Source organism: Protobothrops mucrosquamatus, unplaced genomic scaffold (genome assembly GCF_001527695.2).
Source record: "Protobothrops mucrosquamatus isolate PMUCROS unplaced genomic scaffold, P.Mucros_1.0 scaffold135, whole genome shotgun sequence".
NCBI classification, from domain to species: Eukaryota; Metazoa; Chordata; class Lepidosauria; order Squamata; family Viperidae; genus Protobothrops; species Protobothrops mucrosquamatus.
The window spans coordinates 621,721-640,095 of NW_015386502.1; the positions used below are offsets into that span (position 1 = coordinate 621,721).

An 18,375-nucleotide genomic window follows, 5' to 3' on the forward strand; every position below is an offset into this window, starting at 1 on the left:
GGTTGCCACAAAGAAGAGGGAGTCAAGCTATTCTTCAAAGCACCTGAAGGCAGGACAAGAAGCAATGGATGGAAATTAATCAAGGAGAGAAGCAACCTAGAACTAAGGAGAAACTTTCTGGCAGTTAGAACAATTATTCAGTGGAACAACTTGCCTCCAGAAGTTGTGAATGCTCCAATACTGGAAGTTTTTAAGAAGGGATTGGACAATCATTTGTCTGAAATAGTATAGGGTTTCCTGCCTGAGCAGGGGGTTGGACTAAGACCTCCAAGGTTCCTTCCAATTATTATTATTATTATTATTATTATTATTATTATTATTATTATTATTATTATTATTATTATTATTATTGTTGTTGTTGTTGTTGTTGTTGTTGTTGTTGTTATTGTTATTGTTGTTGTTGTTGTTGTTGTTGTTATTTCAGTTTTGCATGATAAAATTATAGTTATTGAGAAATGCAACATTTGTTCATTTGAGCAATATCTAATCTAAATAGAAAGTGACAGCCAACTTTGGATTTTATCATTGTTATGACATTAGAGGAATTATCTTGTGGCAAGCAACATTCAATTTAAAAATTTGGAATTCAAATGAAAATATGCACACGTAAAATTTGTTTAGCAAAGTCATGTCCAACTCCCAAGATCCACAGAATCTTCAAAATTTAGCTTACAGTTGCTAGAAATTGGTATTTAGTATCAAGGAAAAATGCTTGTCTAGACTTTTCTGTCCAGAAAACCAACTAATGAGTTCATGGGAAACACTCCACAAACCCTACATGGGATAAATAGAATCATCAATTGTCCTTATGCTCTTGTTCAATGGCAATTGCTTAGAACAAAATACTGCTTTTCAATAAAAATGCTGATCTGGCATTTCCACCATTAAACAAGGTGGGATCAGTTTATCTAGTGAAGGAATAGAAACAATTCAAACATATTTTAGTAAATCAATGTTTAGAATGAGATACAAGATGACAAGAAACGTTGAAATGGAAATACTGGAGGGAATGAAGAAAGTTCAGTAGCAAATTAATAGATATTGAACCAATAAAGGGAGGGGATTCTGTCTCCTGTATTCCCAAAATGAATGGACTAAAGAAATACAAAAAGAATGGGAGGATAATGCCAGAGAAAGCAGTAACAACAGCAAAACTATTTAATTTGCACAACACAAAATGAGAAGATTTTTGGAGAAATAGACATAATCAATAAGCCCATGAGAAACACAGAATAATAGGTTGGAAGGGATATTGAACATCTAGGCTAGTGTTTCTCAACCTTGGCAACTTTAAGCTGTGTGGATTTCAATTCCCAGAGTTCCTCAGCCAGCAATGAATGAGAAATATTCTAAGCACAAATTCTCACGCCATTCCAAATAGAAGGCTATCCAACTTAAAAGCCTCTTAGAATGGAGCACCCACAACTCAAAAGAGGCAAGTTGTTCCACTCTTTAATAGCTCCACGGTAATGAAATTCTTCCTTATTTCAAGTTTGGATTGTATAAAGCAATTGACATTCTCTTCAACAAAGTAATCTATTCTGTGGAAGCCTTGTGATGTACAGTACTTAGCAGAAGTGAAGAGATGATTCAGTATAATTCTTCAACAAAGCAATGGAGTGGCCTTAGCCCATCTGAGGACAGAGTTGTGGGAAAAGGTTTTTATCACAACCTTCTCCAATGCTGGCTGAAGTGCCTCAAAGCTGGGCAGTTTGCTGTGCATATTAAAACTGCCTTGCTGGGAACATCACCAGTGACCAGTTTGGAGAAGTTTTCAGGATTTGTAAGTTTGGCACATGCTATAGAGTTGTCTCTAGCACTTGCTGAAAATATCAGGTTTAGAAGACCTAAGGCATAATGCTAAGGGGCCTGCAAGTGGGCCATCTTCAGTAGTCACTGTGGGCAGTTCCACAGCATTTGCCAAAGCTGCCCAATTTGAAAACCCTCTGGCCAGTGCTGCAGGAAAAGGATTCCCACAGCCTTCTTTTATAGGATTAGATCTGCAGTAACAGACCAAAAGTCAATCAATCTGAGGCACAGGAGTGAGGCCATATCATTTGAATTAGACGGTATCAGTTTTATTGAAATGAAGAACTCACTGAAGCTTAATAAACAAACTTTTTTTTTGCATATTCACTTTATCTTCTACTATAACATTAAGCCACAGTAGGTGGCAGCACTTAGCTGATCTTGACTGGCCCCCAAGAAAGTGACACAGGATTTGACCTAGTTAATTACTTGAATGAGAAAGTATCATAAAAATCCTAGTGAGATTGAACTAAACAGACTAGTCTTAAAGTAATGGCAACTAGTTTCTGAACAATTGGCATGAAAACTGCAGGAATAGATAGAACACAAGGAGCTATAAGCATGTCAGTCGACGGACTGATTGACAGCTTTCCATGACACTGACCATGTATGCAAAGATATATCTGTATACAGCAGAAATAATCCTTTCTCATATTATGCATATTTTTTAAAGAGCATACCGTATATCTTTTGGATTCCCTGCAAATCATCATTAGGTAGTTTGAAATTGTCAGTTTCCATATACTGGTAAAATGGAGCCATAATGGCAGTCGGATCGTTTGAATGCTCCAATCCAAGGGCATGTCCCAGTTCATGAACTGCCACTAGGAACAAATCATTTCCTGGAGGAAAAGAAAATATATATATATATACATATATTGTATATAATATTTATATCTCCACTTATTTAAGCAATTTACATAAACGCATAATTTAAGTAAATTTCAATCTGGGTTTTCCAAAATTTCAGGACTGGCTTCTCTCTATATATCCTACTCTGTGACGCTCCAGCATGTGTTGAAGATTCCTAAACAAAAGAGAACTCTAAATGTGTCCTTTTTAACATTTTATGGCTGTGAAAAAAAAGAAAGAAAAAGAAAACCACTGGAGCTCAGGTATTAAAAAATTCAAATAACGCTGATTCCAAAAATGTGATTTCTACACAGCTATTCAGAATTTTTCAAAGATTTGGTGAGATTTTTTTTCCTACTTTGCAACAAATCAATTACTGTAAATATGGAATAGAAATATAAATGTATTTATAAAGCAGAAAAGTAAACAGAGAACAGGCATAATGAACCTCAACTGACCTCATGCTCTTGTTCAAGCACTGATAGTTCTATAAATATCAATTTAATATATAAAAAATTAAAATTTACTAGGCCAATATGTATACCCATAATATTTTGAATAGTAAATTGTTATATATTTCGCTACTACTTCATATGTTCCTTTGATCTACATTTATGCAGTTCTTATTTCTATTGCAGATTTAGAAATATTGGAACCCTTGATCTCAAGCATAGTATTTCTGCTGAATAATTCCAAGCTTCCTAGACCTTTCCAGGCAAAAATAATCCATTTTCATTAGTGTCCATGCCAGATAAGTGTTAGTTTTCATTCAACCAGAGAAAAGCAACAGGATAGCAGACTTGATCATTGCCAAATAAGGGACAGAGGGAAACCAACCCTCCTGACCAAAAAGAGATTGGGCAGTTTATTTCATAGGGTAGGCAAAGAGACACAAAATGGTTGAATATTTATTCTACAAATAGGATTTGCTCTTGTAACACAGCAGTTGGTAGACTTTTCATTATAGTTTCCTAGTTTTCTCAAATTAACAACAATTGGAAATTCTTGGATTCTTTTAAGATGCAAGAAGGCTGAAAAGACCCTTCTTTGGTAAAAACATCATGGGAGAAAACTGAATCTTCTTCTATAGCATTGGCCAAGGAGACTCTAGTGCTAGGTAGTTCCAATGTGGATTCCAGAATTCCAGAAATGGAACAGAATCCCATCTTTCCACTGGATAGGTTTAACATTCAAAACAATATATAAACAAAGCTGTCAAAAATCTGAATAATTGTGCACAATTGTTATTGCCAGTTCTACTTTCTCTAAGGAGATGTTTGCATATTCACAACAACTTGTTTCAAGAAAGTTGATTTTAATACACTTTATGCTGATTTCTATTAGAGCTTTATATGATTAAGCTTTCCAGAAGATATCATAATCTAGTAATTCAGATATTTTTTATCATAATATGACAAAAATAGACAGTATCGCCACTAAGCCTATTCTCAACACTATATAAGACAGCCAGACTGATATAGTGGTATAGTGGTTAAAGGCACCAAACCAAAATAAAAAGCAGACTATGAATTCTAGTCTTACTTTAGAGATAAAGCCAGCTGGCTGACTTTGGCTATATAATCTCTTTCAGTTGTAGGAAGAAGGCAATGGCAAACCATTTCCAAAACTCTTGCTAAAGAAACTACAGGGACATTATCCAGGCAGTTGCTAGGAGTCAAGACTGACTGAAGTTAATATTTCAAATATTGATATTTCAAACAGAGGGTTTTTTTCCTCATAGGATAAATAAAAACCAATTTAATTTACTTGGACATTGTGCTAGCAATTTTTGTACTTCATCTGAGTTTGGGCATCCTTATCAGTCAAACAAACTGACGATGATAAAGTATATTTACACATAGTTCATTGTTGACATTTTGATTAAAAAAATAAAAATAATAATAGCTGATCTGCACTATTGCATGAGTTCTCTTTTCAGTTCTACAGATTATCTCTTGCCTGTATTTTCAGAAGAGATTATTGGGGAATATTGCCCAGATGTCATATACGAAGATCTATTCAAACTATCCTTTGGTATTTCAAGTGTTTAACTACTGCAATACTTTTTGTTCAAAGTAGTAAAACTAATCATTAACATTCACATTTATTTTGGTATTTGGATTTTCCCCATATACTTCCCATTTACTAGATCATTCATTTCCATGGACAAAAAACAAAGCAGTAAAACAATATATTGACAGGACAAGAATGGGAAACAGATCTCACATTCTGTTTAGATATCCAGAGCCTTAAATCCTGGCCACTGCCTGGGGGAAAAGTCAGCTCTTCAAAGCTTTCTGAAAGCTATTAGAGTTGGGGCCATCTGGGTCTCAGGGATGGTGTTCCAAAAGACAGATGCCCTGAGAGGGAAGACTGGATTTCTATAATTCCTGGAAATGGCCTTGATGGGTTGGGAATTTTACAGCCTGAATCCCATATATTTGGAAAATGCACAGGTTGCAGAACAATGGTCTAATAAATACCAAGGTTTAATCTGCTTGGTAATCTCCCCTCCAAAATCACCAGCTTATTTTTATCACTGCCATATCAAATGCCAATGCAATAAGTTTTGTGCTTTAAAGCATCTCCGGCTTGAAGGTTTTTTTTGCTTTTTTGCTATAAATGCCACACATGATTTATTTACTGTTGAGATATTTGCTTCCCAGGAAATAAATGTCTGACTTCAAGAATATTTGGGTTCAGTGCATTAAATGAATTGGAAGCCAGGTGAAATTTACTAGAAGGTGATCTCTGCAATTCAACAAAGGTTGAGGATTCCCCACCCACCCCCCAACCCCTTGGTGGCCGATATGCCCTTCAGAGGAGAAAAATGACTGAGCCCAGCCTGCATTTATTCAAACACTTTTAACACAATCACTGCCTTTCTATCATGCTTGGAAATAACTAAGGCTGATTCAGGATAAAATAATCTTTCTGTAACTGATCACAATTTTTAAGGAGGAATGCTGAAAAAGCTGTTAGATAGACAGTATTTGCACATTTATTCACAAAATGCACATGTTCTAATGCAACACAGAAGATAAAAGGAACTCTAGCCCTTAACACCAACAAAATGCTAAGTTTTAAGCATATCAAAATATACATTAGTCACTACCAGGCAATAAAAAAGTAATTCTTCCATGGAAGCCAGATTAAGTAACTTTGGTATAATCTGTTTCTGCTGTAAACGTGAACTGCACATTAAAAACAATCAGACACATTTTAAAATATTCAAGTTAGCATAGAAACAATTGTCTGTTTAAGGAACCATTTCTTTCAGCTACAGATGTGAAATACCAGAAGAAAGAGCATATTATCTTTTATGCCCTAAATTCTATAAGATGCATTGATATTGGCTTTTCCAGGGATATTTACAATGTTTTGCCTGTTGTAAAAGACCTGATCTGTAATTTCCCAGTTATCTTCACCATCTCTATGAATGTTGATCCATTCAATGTAATTTAATCCTTTATTAAACTAGATTACCCAGATTTTGTGATTTGCAGAGCGAAAAGGGTTTACAGTAGATAAAGTACAACTTTGTAAAGAGTCTAGGAGCAATACTTTTATCTCATATTGAGATAAAACAACTAACCAGAGAGTTACCATGTCTAAAACGAACAGACTACTGGCATCTGGCTGAAAGAGCTAAGCTGAATCCTATAGATGGAAAATGCCATTTAAGACATCAAATTCAACAACTGTGGGAACCAAATTAAAGAATTACACATATGTGCTTGCCAATCTTCCACTTGACTATATACAATGGAAGAGAGCCCACCATCTCTCTGGGTAATTGGTTGCACTGTTAAACTATCCTTACAGTTAGGAAGGGTTTTCGTTTCTCCATACATTCAATCAGAAATTGTCTTCCTGTCACTGAAATTACTATTCCAATGTCAAAAGTCTGGAACAAGAAAGAGTAGGTGACATCCCTGAAAGTATTTGAAGAGTGATCTCATATTTCTTCTCTATCATCTTTTCTCAAGGTCAAACATACTGAAGTTCTTCAGTTTATCCCCCCCCAAAGGAGTTTATTTTCAATCCCTTGATCACCCCTATTACTTTTTGCTATTTCTCTGAGTTCTCTTCAAAGTGTGGTATCCCCAACCTGGTACTTAAGGGAGATTCAGACCAATACTGAATAAAGTAAAACATTTACTCCTTGTATTTTAGAAATTATATGTTTGGGCAGTACAACTTAAAACTGCATTTCTCTTTTTTTGCAGCTATATCACACTGCTGACTAGCTTATAGCTTGCAGTGAATTACTGTTTCAAGAACTTTTCACAAGCATCACTACCACTACCATTAGAGAGGAGCTGTGGTTGTTCAGTGGTTAGAATGCAGTATTGCAGGCTAACTCATTGCTCGATTCTGACCAGCTCAAGGTTGACTTGGCCTTCTATCCTTCTGAGGTCAGTAAAATGAGTATCCCAATTGTTGAGGGCAATATGCTGATATTTGTAAACCACTCAGAGAATCCTGTAAAACACTATGGAGTGATATATAAGCCTAAGTGCTATTGCTATCTCTCATACAATTCATTGTAACCATATGTTAACCCATGTGATCGTTATATTTTGATGGACTAGATTTAAATATAGTATAGTGGTTTTGAATATAGTTTTATTTTTATAGAAAATATCAATAATACATTTTGCTGTCATTGTTCTTCTTCTGTAATTTACAGTGTTAATATTTTTATTTAAAGTATTATGAGCGTAACACTACCTATATGTTATATTTTAGGTTTCTTCTTTTGATCTGATATTACAGATACAAAACAATGAGTATTACCTGAAAGTTGTTTTTTTCTCATTTTGAAATTTTACCTCTTCATTTGTAAGCATGTTAAAATAAAACAATATGTAGGCAGCCACTTATAAATACATGAAAAATATTGTTAGCACTTGCTTTATAGTTAAAAATATTTATACACCAAGGTAAAAAATAAACATTAAAATAGTGAATTAGAATAATCAGCTCTAAAGGGAGAAATGATTTGACAAAAGAAAAAATGGGAAAAAAAGTTTAAAGCATAAATTGCAAATACATACAAGGAATGAAAGAACAAGCAGTACAAGAGCTTAAGAGAACTAGACAATAAGTGACCTGGTCCTGTGATTTGAATTCTGACTATAGTACAAAAAAGACTTAGTTCCTATTAGAGTGAAAATATTTTAAGTCTATCAAAATTATTCAATGAAATACTCTAATAGCCTCCTGCAAGGCACTGTGAACAAATAACATATTCATTCAAAATTGAAAGTTACATCACAAAAACTTAACAGGAATCAACATAACAGTATTTAGTAATGTTGTAATAGGAGTGATATGCCATTTGTTGAGCAAATTAGAAGCTTGTTCTTTAATATTAACACACAGGGAAACCAGATAGCAAACCAACTTTCAAATAAAATTTCTTTCCCAGGCAAATTTCTCAGTGGGATTCTTTAATTTTAATAAAATACTGCAACAAATCTTAAAGCTGTCATATAACTCCCTTAAAATATAAGGGTTATTCTTAACTAGCATCTCCAAAGGAATGTTTTCATGCTGATTATATGGGCCATATTATGCCTCTCTTGGCACTTCCCAGCTTCCCTGTCCCATTTGACTTTTTTACATTCTTTAATTACAAGAACAAATTAAAGTGTCAATCTCTAACATTTTTAAAGTTTGTCTTTTAGCTCTTCACAGGAATATTTTTTTTTAAATTTCTGAAAAAAATACCATATGTTTAAGCACACTTTTAAAATAATCTTGATAGTTAGCTAATATTGCCAAAGAAATCTCATACACTTTGACTCTCATTGACTTGAGTCAATCACCTCCTATATAAAAATCTAGCTACTAGAATACCTGTAAAATACAATTTGCCTAGATTACGCACTGATGTCAAGTTGTAAACTGGAGATTACTTAAAGTGCCAAGCTCCCAGACTGCCATTCTTCTGTCACTAATAAGTGGTCATAAAAAGAGAAGGAAGGAAGGAAGGAAGGAAGGAAGGAAGGAAGGAAGGCCCCTAATTGTAACAAAACTCTTCTAAGCAATTATAAAGTGGGGCTGGCAGTTCATCTACATATTATTTCCAGAGGCATATGAGGCCAAAAGTCAAGATAATGGCCATCTCCGAATGACTGAAGCCACATTCTTTTACATCCAAAAAGGAAGTGAGGATGGAGGAAGGAACATTGACTTGCAAGAATCTATTATAGCTGTTCGAGACTTTGTTGACAACAATCCAAGGCACCTTTTGAGAACCAGAGAAAGGAAAAAAATAGGGTTATTTTATGGAGTTAAACCTAGGTGATTCACACCAGAGTTTTAGTACTAATTGTCCCTGTACCTCATAGCTATTATTTAATGTTTAACAGTGTGTGTACTTGGAGACTGTAGATCATATTGTCACCTATTGGATAAGTGGTAGCTCAGTAAAAATAAAATATTTACATTCCCAGATTCAGTATACAATCTGATATATGTGTTTGTTTGTGTGTGTGTATAAGTGAAAATATAATATGTATGTTCTGTGACAAGCTGATGTGAAGTTTACAATGTGTCTTTGAGTACTTTAATTAGATTGATGATATTGGATAATTCATCTGTTAAACTGCTACTTACAATGAGGGCCGTAAACAAAGGGTACCTAGAAATAGCAGAAATAATGAAGTGCTATCTCAAAAACTCCTAGTTTCTTTCAGTTAAGTTAAGGCGTATTTCCTTGCAAAACTTTATTGCCCATGTTGTTTGGGAATTAATGTGAACGCTTTAAAAAACATTAACTCTGAACAAGATTTATGGAAACAGAAAGACCATATTAAGGTTTTAGTGAGTACTCCAAGAAATTGTTCACCTCTTTTGAGAAATGGATTCAAATTCAAATTGCCTTCATTAGCAGAGCAATATAGTGCAGAAAATGAGCCAAGGGGATTAGGTGATTTGCATTTTTGCTAAATAATCAAGCAGTTGTAGTTTCCTAGCCTCCTGTATGCCAGAAGAACAAAAAGGAGAAAAACAATCACTCAGATAACTAATTCTCTTGACACTCTGGGTTCAGTTTAGCTTCTCCATATACTGACCCTGAACTTGTGGTCTGTTTCATCTGATATTTCTCATGGCTGAACTTCAGCAGGACTTCATCACATAAAACCCACAATTTATACACCTGAAAAGAAAAGGATTACGGGGGGGGAGGGAGAGCTGAAGTCTAAATATGAAGAATAATTAATGCCTTTAATTCACTTAATGTATTTTGCTTCACTCTTTTAGTGTTAAAAGTATCAAAATCCGAAAAACAAAGTTGAAAGATTATCACATAAACCAGCTGTGGTGGTCCCAGTAGTTATCAGTACACTGGATGCCATACCAAAATGGCAATTAGAAAATCTGCATTTTGACAAATTTACATTTCTTAATTACAAAAGGCCATACTGCATGATTCTGCACACTTCATTGATGCGAATGAAGGCTATCTAAAGAAGTGTCAGCTGTGATTTCATGATGTACGGTATATGGCAATAGTAATTAGACTTATACACCGCCCCATAGTGGCTTATAACATTCTCTGGGCGGTTTACAATGTCAGCATATGGCCCCCAACAATCTCGGTCCTCATTTTATCGACCTTGGAAGAATAGACGGATGAGTCAACCTTGAGCCCCTCTGAATCAAACTCCAAGCTGTGGCCAGAGTTAGCTTGCAATACTGTATTCTAACCACTGTGAAAACAATAACAACATAATGACATAATGTTTCCTGAGATGTTTCTAGCTGAAACCATGCAAACATAGAATCACATTGACCAATTCACTCAACTTCCAGACTTCCCTACCTGGGAAAACTTATAGGCTTCCAAGAATGTATGAAATGTTATTTTGTTTGTTGTAAGGTCTCTTTCATTATTAATATTATTAACATTATTAACATATTTATTTTGTTGTTTGTTGTTGCGTGTGACATTTCTTCTTTCTTTTCAAATCCTACATTAATTTAACCATTCCAGCCTCGATGAAGTAAACTATAGGCTTATAGCTACAGTTCATGGAACTTAACCCTTTTAATAAAATAATCATTTTTATTAAATTTGTTATTTGTTATTATTGGAAAGGTGCTTCTAGATTCCTTCTGTTTTTTGGTGCTTATAGGTAATTATATTCTATGTATATGATCTCAATGGTAAAAAATTCAGAACTTGAAGAAATGTCTGGGGAACAAAGCTAATTATTTAATATGGCACAGATCTGAGTGGAAATAGCACAGGACTATCAATGATGATAGTATGAATATAGCAACTCACCCTGCATTTTCACATCAGCATGTTTTTGCATTTGCTTTTGTTAAAAAATTCTGTGTTTGAATGCTACCTGATAATGTGGAAATTATGCATCTAAATAATAATTTTGAACCTAATAATTATATTGCTTTAAATAAAAATATTCATTTTTAAAAATAAAATAATCATGTAAATTTATACAAGGAAACAGTGTTTACTGGTCTTATAATCTGCATGTTGATTTTCCTTTACCTACCAGGCATGCCTGTATAAAATTCTAAATAAAAGCCACAGAAAAAGCCATCAAGAGTAAGATTCTGCCATAAACTGATTATTTATTTATTTATTTATTTATTTATTGAATTTATATACCGCCCTATCTCCCTTACGGGACTCAGGGCGGTGAACAGGCGATAATAAAACCACGATAAATATATACAAGTTTCTGTTGTAAAATCAAATTAAATAACAGGCCTGTAATTCAGAAATGTCTCAAATATTCATTCTATTATTTAATATATGTTAAATCGATTAACAGAATGAAAAATATGTGTATTTTTAACACTGATATATGTACAATATCAATATACTGATCCAGATCCTGTTCTATACAGAAAGAACTGCTTAAGAGAAGAATACTGACAGTTTGTAATATTATATCAGCAAAGTATTAATTTTATCCTAGAGTACAGTGGCACTGCTATATATATGAGAAATAAGTAATTAGATTCTTAAAGTTACAAACATCTAATCATTTATGACAGTGCAAATAACACAAATCTTTCCATCATTACATTAACTTACATTACAAATATGAGATGATTCAGTCTGAGGCAGCTCAATGTTATTAAGCTGCGGTAAGTCTGGTTTGGCAAGCAATAGCTGCCTGGTTAAAATTATAGTCATAGCTTTTGGTTGGCCATAAGGGCACCATTTATTTTTTTTCCTTGAATACACAACTTCCCTTTGCATATTTAATTTATAGCCCAGGTTCTTTGGTTCTGGAACACGACTCTCCATAATTAAGTCTGTGTGGGTAAATACATACTATTGATAAATCTGATCTTTAATTTAGCAGATCAGAATAAAGGTGCTGCAGTGTAAATTCTGTATATTTCCTCATTTAAGTCTTTAATTAAAATTCTACCCCACACAACATCTTCATCCTACTGAGGTTCTTAGATTATCTAATTCTTTCTCTGATACAGAGCTGAGATTTATAACTCAAAGAAAACCACAAGCAACAGAGTTCATTTTGCTGTCAAGAAGGTAGGATTCCATTTGACATAAGTGAAGTTGCTATTAGTTCCTGTGATGGTTAAGATCAATAAACCGCTGTCTTATTGAGCCTGCTGCACTGCAAAAAATTGGACCATTTAGACATATTGCCATGCTCGACACATTGCAGATAGTATTAGATTAAATCCTTGTTACAGGCATGTAAATGTAAAGATCATCCAAAGAAAGGCTGAATCTTCAAATATTAGATCCCTAGGAAAAAAATAAAATAAAATGGAAGCCCCAAACCAATCAATGCACCTTAATTTATACATAACCCTTTTTTAAAGCCTAGTTGTTGTAGTTGTAGTTGAAAGGCTACTTGAGTTCCGTTCAGAATTAGTTCCTTCCTTTTCCTGACATTACAAAGTTTTCCCTAATGAGCTCGGATCATTATTCAGTCTTAATTACCATTAAATGTATTGTTTTAAATGTATCATTTACTGCTACTTTTGAGTCCATATTTCATGTAGCAAGCCACTCAAATTACATCTAAAGAACTACATTTCTTAAATGCATTTATATTAAGCGCAAACATTATTTTGATTTCTTCTAAGACTGTTTTTGATAGTGGCAATTGCCAGGAAAAAAAAATTAAGTAAACAGTTTTCAATATAGAACAATAGTTATATTCTCATATTTGTTTAACTGTTACTCATTTTCTCACTAGAAATCCAAAATGAGTATATATATATATAAAATAAGCCAGTGGTTGCTTGAACATATTATACTCAATGAATTTTTTGATGTCCTTATTTCTCTATTATACCAGATTACATCTCTAAGTAATCTAGTGTATCTTTATAAGTAGTATAAGTTGTAGATGAGCAGATACAGAAATGGAAGGGAGTCTTTTCTTGTGTTTGTCAGCATTTAACTCCATCAAAAGGTTTAATGATAGACAGTAAAATTATTTTTAACAGCTATGAAACTGAATGCTATTCCTGTATTATACTTCCCATGTAATTATATTGGGATAGGGCACTGGACCATACAATGTCCCTGACAAAAGGATATTCAAGAAAGTATATAAAAGAGTTTGCATCTATTATGATAAAGAAAAGATTTCTTCTCATCAGGTTATAAGTAGTAGAAACAAGATTAAATTTGAGCTTTTCCTGTGATGATCCAACTACTATCAAATGAGTTTCCCAAAAGGATGCTCACTGACCTTTCAGTACTCGCTTTTTAGGTGACTGTCAAAATTTTTTACATCCAAGACATCCAACTTTAAATGATTTATATATCCCATACCTAAGGATGGCATGGTGTCCCCAAACATTTGACAGCCATGATCATAGACCATAGCACTAACATATAGTGTCTAAGTATCAAATTACAGAAGTACAAATTCCAGTTGTTCTTCCACAGTTTATACCATATTGATAATGCACAACAGCCACCCCTCAATATATGAACTATTGCTTTTAAAAAAACAACAACAATAAAGTTACCTTCAAGTTAAAGTAATATGGGCACATCCCTCTATTAAATATCTTTAAGTAGAACTGGGCTCTTACCATCATGATTGGGATTTCCCAAAGTCCATGGCTCATCTGAGTCAAAATGAGTATCACCTCCAATTCCTGGCCCAGGAAAATAAGCATGAGCCAAAAATCCTCCTTCCCCATCGAATGGAGAACTGTCTCCATGAAAACCTGATGCAAAAATTATAGTAATATCCACATCTTTCTTGCCATTCTCCAGTTCTACATAAGGAACTTCCTCAAATGTCAGAGGGGTTACATTCTGCCACACATCGAAGGCACGTCGAATAGCTTTACGGGTTTCAGCATCTCCTACTTTTGGAGTGACATTCTTTATGCTGCACAAAAAAAAGCAAACAATAAATGTCACCTTATCAATAGTACCACATATCTCACTCTTAAATGCACATTATATCAACCATTTTGATGTAGTGGGGACCGAGCAACAATTCTTGAAACTATATCAAGTATAGTGATTTCACATATTGAAAGCAGCTGATATGTAACACTATAACAACTCCATAAAGTAATTGTTTATTAATGTTCATTACTACAGATTGGTGACACCGAGGTCAGTTTATATTTATTACTACACTCACAATTTATTTTGTATTAAATATCATTTTGGTTGATACATTACATTATTAGTAACTCCAAGTCATTGTATAAATCAGTTCTTCTTAATTTGATGTGCCTTAGATGTGCAAACTGTAAAATCCAGCATGCAAGTCAGTATTATCTGGAATGGACCTGGTTGAGTGAAGCTTAAGGCCAAAAGTCAGAAGGGAGAAAAAGATGTTGAGGAAAGAGGTCTGCGTAGCAAGAAAAAAACCAGACAGAAAAAGAAAACACCCAGAACATAGTTTCCTTTTTTCAATGTTGTAAAGCTACACATTATATAAATGGTGCCTGAAGGCTTGGCACTGCCATGTCCCAAACCATTGCCATTTGTAGACAATGGCAATAGAAACCAGTACCCAAAGATATAGATAGAGAATACATTTAAATCAAGTTAATTTCTGTGCTCAAACTAAATAGTTGGCTAATAGACTTTGTAAAGATGTGACAAATAAATATGTAACTAATTCTATATTTTAAAAGAAAATGTCCCAATGCAATGCCCTATAACATTTAATTTTCCTCTGAATGAGATCTTTTTTGTCAGATTGAAAAATGTTCATGAACAAAAACTTCTGATGATTCACTTATGAAACATTACAAAAATATATCTGATTAATGGCATCATATATTTCCTAAAGCTAGACCTCTTATATTTGTATTTCGTGTTTTAATTTTGCCATATTTCAGGTATCCATTCACAACAGCTTCTTAAATGTCTTGCTACTGAAGCACTTAAACCCACTGATGTTCTCCATTGAAAGGTTAGAGATTATATCAGTGACTATTAAAATATGTTGCTATGTGATAACTAATTGGGAGCTGATTACATCTGCCTATAATAATTTATTGTTCTAAAATCAAGAACCAAATTGCTTACTGAGAAGGTGAAAGGTACTTATATATAAATACTAATTTAGGAAGACATTAGTATTAATAAAGATAAACTGGCAGAAAGAAAGGATTCCAAAAACATATACTTGGTGATCCTTCTTCTATATTTTTTTTAATTTTAAAACTAAAAATTATATCCTTGAAAAGTCATTTTATAGTCAGAAAAGGGAAAGGGGAGGTGACATTTTGATACATGAACTCTAACAATAATAATGCAAGACAACAATTTTAAGCATATATATACAATTTTGTATGATGGATGAGTCTGCCTTGTTGATGTCAGGTGCAAGGAAAGCTGAATTGGTGAAATACTCAGTTTCAATAAACAGGTAAACCGTTAAGTAGCCCTTTCTGTCAGTGATGCCCTTTTGTCTGAAATAGAGCTGTTCATGAACATCCTCAGTCATCTGTTGGAAAAAATAGCAGCTTGTGACAACAAGCACCATTTTCAATTTCCTAACAGCTTTAAGCACTTGAACCTTTTATAGCCATTTCTAGGATACAATAAGATTTCCCTCATGGCAGATACATTTTGTTATTACACAGTTTGTACAAACAACAAGTAGGATTCCAGAAAGCTATTCATTATTGATATGAGTTACTGACTATATATAGATGATCTCTCCCACATACTAACATAAAGCACACAAATACACAATTGTCTGCCTTACCAACCATTTCTGAACAATCACATACACTAGGGGTCCCCAATGCCCCATCCGTGGGCTGGCACCAATCCATGGCACGCCAGCAAGTGGGCTGTGCAAACAAGTGAAGTCCCATCTGCGGCATGCAGGAAGCACACAAAACCATGCTCTCTTCAGTTCATGGAAAAATCTTTCTCTACTGAACCAGTCCCTGGTGCCCAAAAGGTTGGGGGCCACTGACATACACCATAAAAATGGCATGTAGCATGCATCCATCTCTTCTCTTTCCCAGCACAACACTATCTTACTTACTATTGTTCTTAATCTATGAGAATATATATAATGAAGAAATTCACATATCCAAAAGCTATGGCCAAAGCTTAACAACCTATATACACTGGGATCTTGGATATTCATACTGTAACATAAACCAACCTGAATAATTTTATAATCTTTTTCTAATTGAATTAAATTCATGCATTGCCTTCTACATAATGCAAAGGCATTATGCTTTACAGTTTCCCTTCTCAACTTTTGTTTTAGTTATTTATTCTAGATTAGTGATCTAGGAGTTTTAGATTTACCCTGATTTTGGTCCTAACAAAGATATTATTTATTTACTAGTTAATAATTATATTATAGTTGGGATTCTGTGTGTGTGTGTGTGTGTTGTGCTGTGTTAGAAAAACCATCAAACAGCAACTCATTTGGCAGCTGCTGTTTTCAATTTAATTCTTATAATTTCCATCCATTTTGGTCATCCAATACAAATGTAGGATAGCAGTTGGGATGTAAGTTGACAATAAGAAATCAGGCACCAAGGAGAATTAAATGAATTCTTACATATTCAACTATTTATTTTTTAAAAAACTCCACATCAGGATCAGTAGGCTTCCAATACTAAGAATCTCCTTTTCTACATATTTCAAATAATTAAAGAAAGGTCAGGTAATGCCAGAAAAGACTAAAATATTTAGTTTGTCAAGTTAATAGAATAGTTAGGGAAAACCATTTTAGAATTTTATATACTTTTGTTCCCATCGATCCATTCCATATCACCTAATATTTTTTTTATGATATATTGATTTAAAATGTTAACCTATGTCTAGTTCACCATACTATAGTTTTCTACTTTCACAACTTATAACAACTTAGATGCCATCAATGCATACTTTTTGATATACATTTTAGTCTTTTGATTCAAATTTAAATCTACATCTTCACTTCTTCCCAGGGCAGAAAATAAAACTCAGTAAAAATAGTCAGAACCTTTGTTTATTGATAAAAGTGCTAGTAAAGGAATCTTGAAAACCTGACAGTGTTTGCTCTCCCTCCCTATTACACAAGACAAGAGAGTTAAGGTGGAGTCAATTTAAATTTATTTCTATGGTTTTTTCTGGTCATGGGCTTAAATTATATATTCATAACATTAGTTCCTCCAAGGTCATCTCTGTGATTCCTTACTCCTCCCCAAGATCAAATTACCTTCATTCATTACAGTTCTCTTAGTTTTATAGATACAAAGTGTAGCTGGATGTTTGGGGGGGTGTTCTCTGATTTCATTCATGAACAAATGAATGCCCTTTGACATTTATTCAACTTACATTTCAAGTTGCAATCCCCCATATGTCATATTTGTTACTAGAGGAACCATAAATATTGACTTCCCGCACCTGTTAGGGCTTCAGTGAACTGAGGCTTTCATATAATGCACAGTATGTTATATTATTCATATAATGTACAGTATGATATGAAAGGGAAGATTAGATTAGAATATTTTGTAGTATCCATACTATTTACAGCATTCCGTTTATAGCAGCAATTAATTTTTATTCATTTAACCAGCATATCATCAGCTCAACTAAAGCCCAATTTTACCCTATTATCAAGCTATTCTGTACTTCTTATAATATCATGTAAAACCTAAAGACTACCTTGCAAACTGACATACTGTACAACTAATTATATTAATTTATTATCTAGCAAAACAGTATAGATCTGTGATAACACTAATATCTAAAACAAATGAAGAGGTCTCTAATAACTTATCTCAAAAGAGGCAACTGACATGAAATTAGATTTCACAGATGGCAAGTAATAATAATTAGTTTATTGATTAGCCCTTAGGCCATATCAAAATACAGAGTTCCAAACACATAATATTAATAAAATCTTATAAAAAACAATTTAAAATGAAATTGGGGTAAATGCAATAATTTAATATATAGACAAGTAACAGATGGCAAGTGATACTGTGAACAAATATCATACAGGGAATATAAATATCAAAATCATAATGGAAATGTTTCTGAAGCAGAAGCCAGTACAAGTAAGAAACTAGTATGATAGAAAATAACATGTTACTTAAAATTACCCCGTAGCTAAAATATTAGCAAAACACAACATGAATTTGAGTGCACTTTTTTTTACTGAATGTCTATCTTACTGGATTGGTGTAATGTTTACTGAGGATAATTGGTCAGAAACAGGCCAATTATTTCAGACATATTTA

General features: G+C 33.7%; 1 protein-coding gene across 1 annotated transcript in view; it reads right to left on the reverse strand.

Moving 5' to 3' along the window:
* The window catches only part of MMP16 (matrix metallopeptidase 16), a 133,338-nt gene that overhangs the window by 46,357 nt on the left and 68,606 nt on the right, over nucleotides 1-18,375 (reverse strand). The window contains exons 4-5 of the mRNA XM_015813100.1: nucleotides 13,738-14,042; nucleotides 2,490-2,651 (exon numbers count right to left, since the gene is read on the reverse strand). Coding sequence (XP_015668586.1) covers nucleotides 2,490-2,651; nucleotides 13,738-14,042 — 467 coding nt within the window. The remainder of the gene's footprint in view (nucleotides 1-2,489; nucleotides 2,652-13,737; nucleotides 14,043-18,375) is intronic.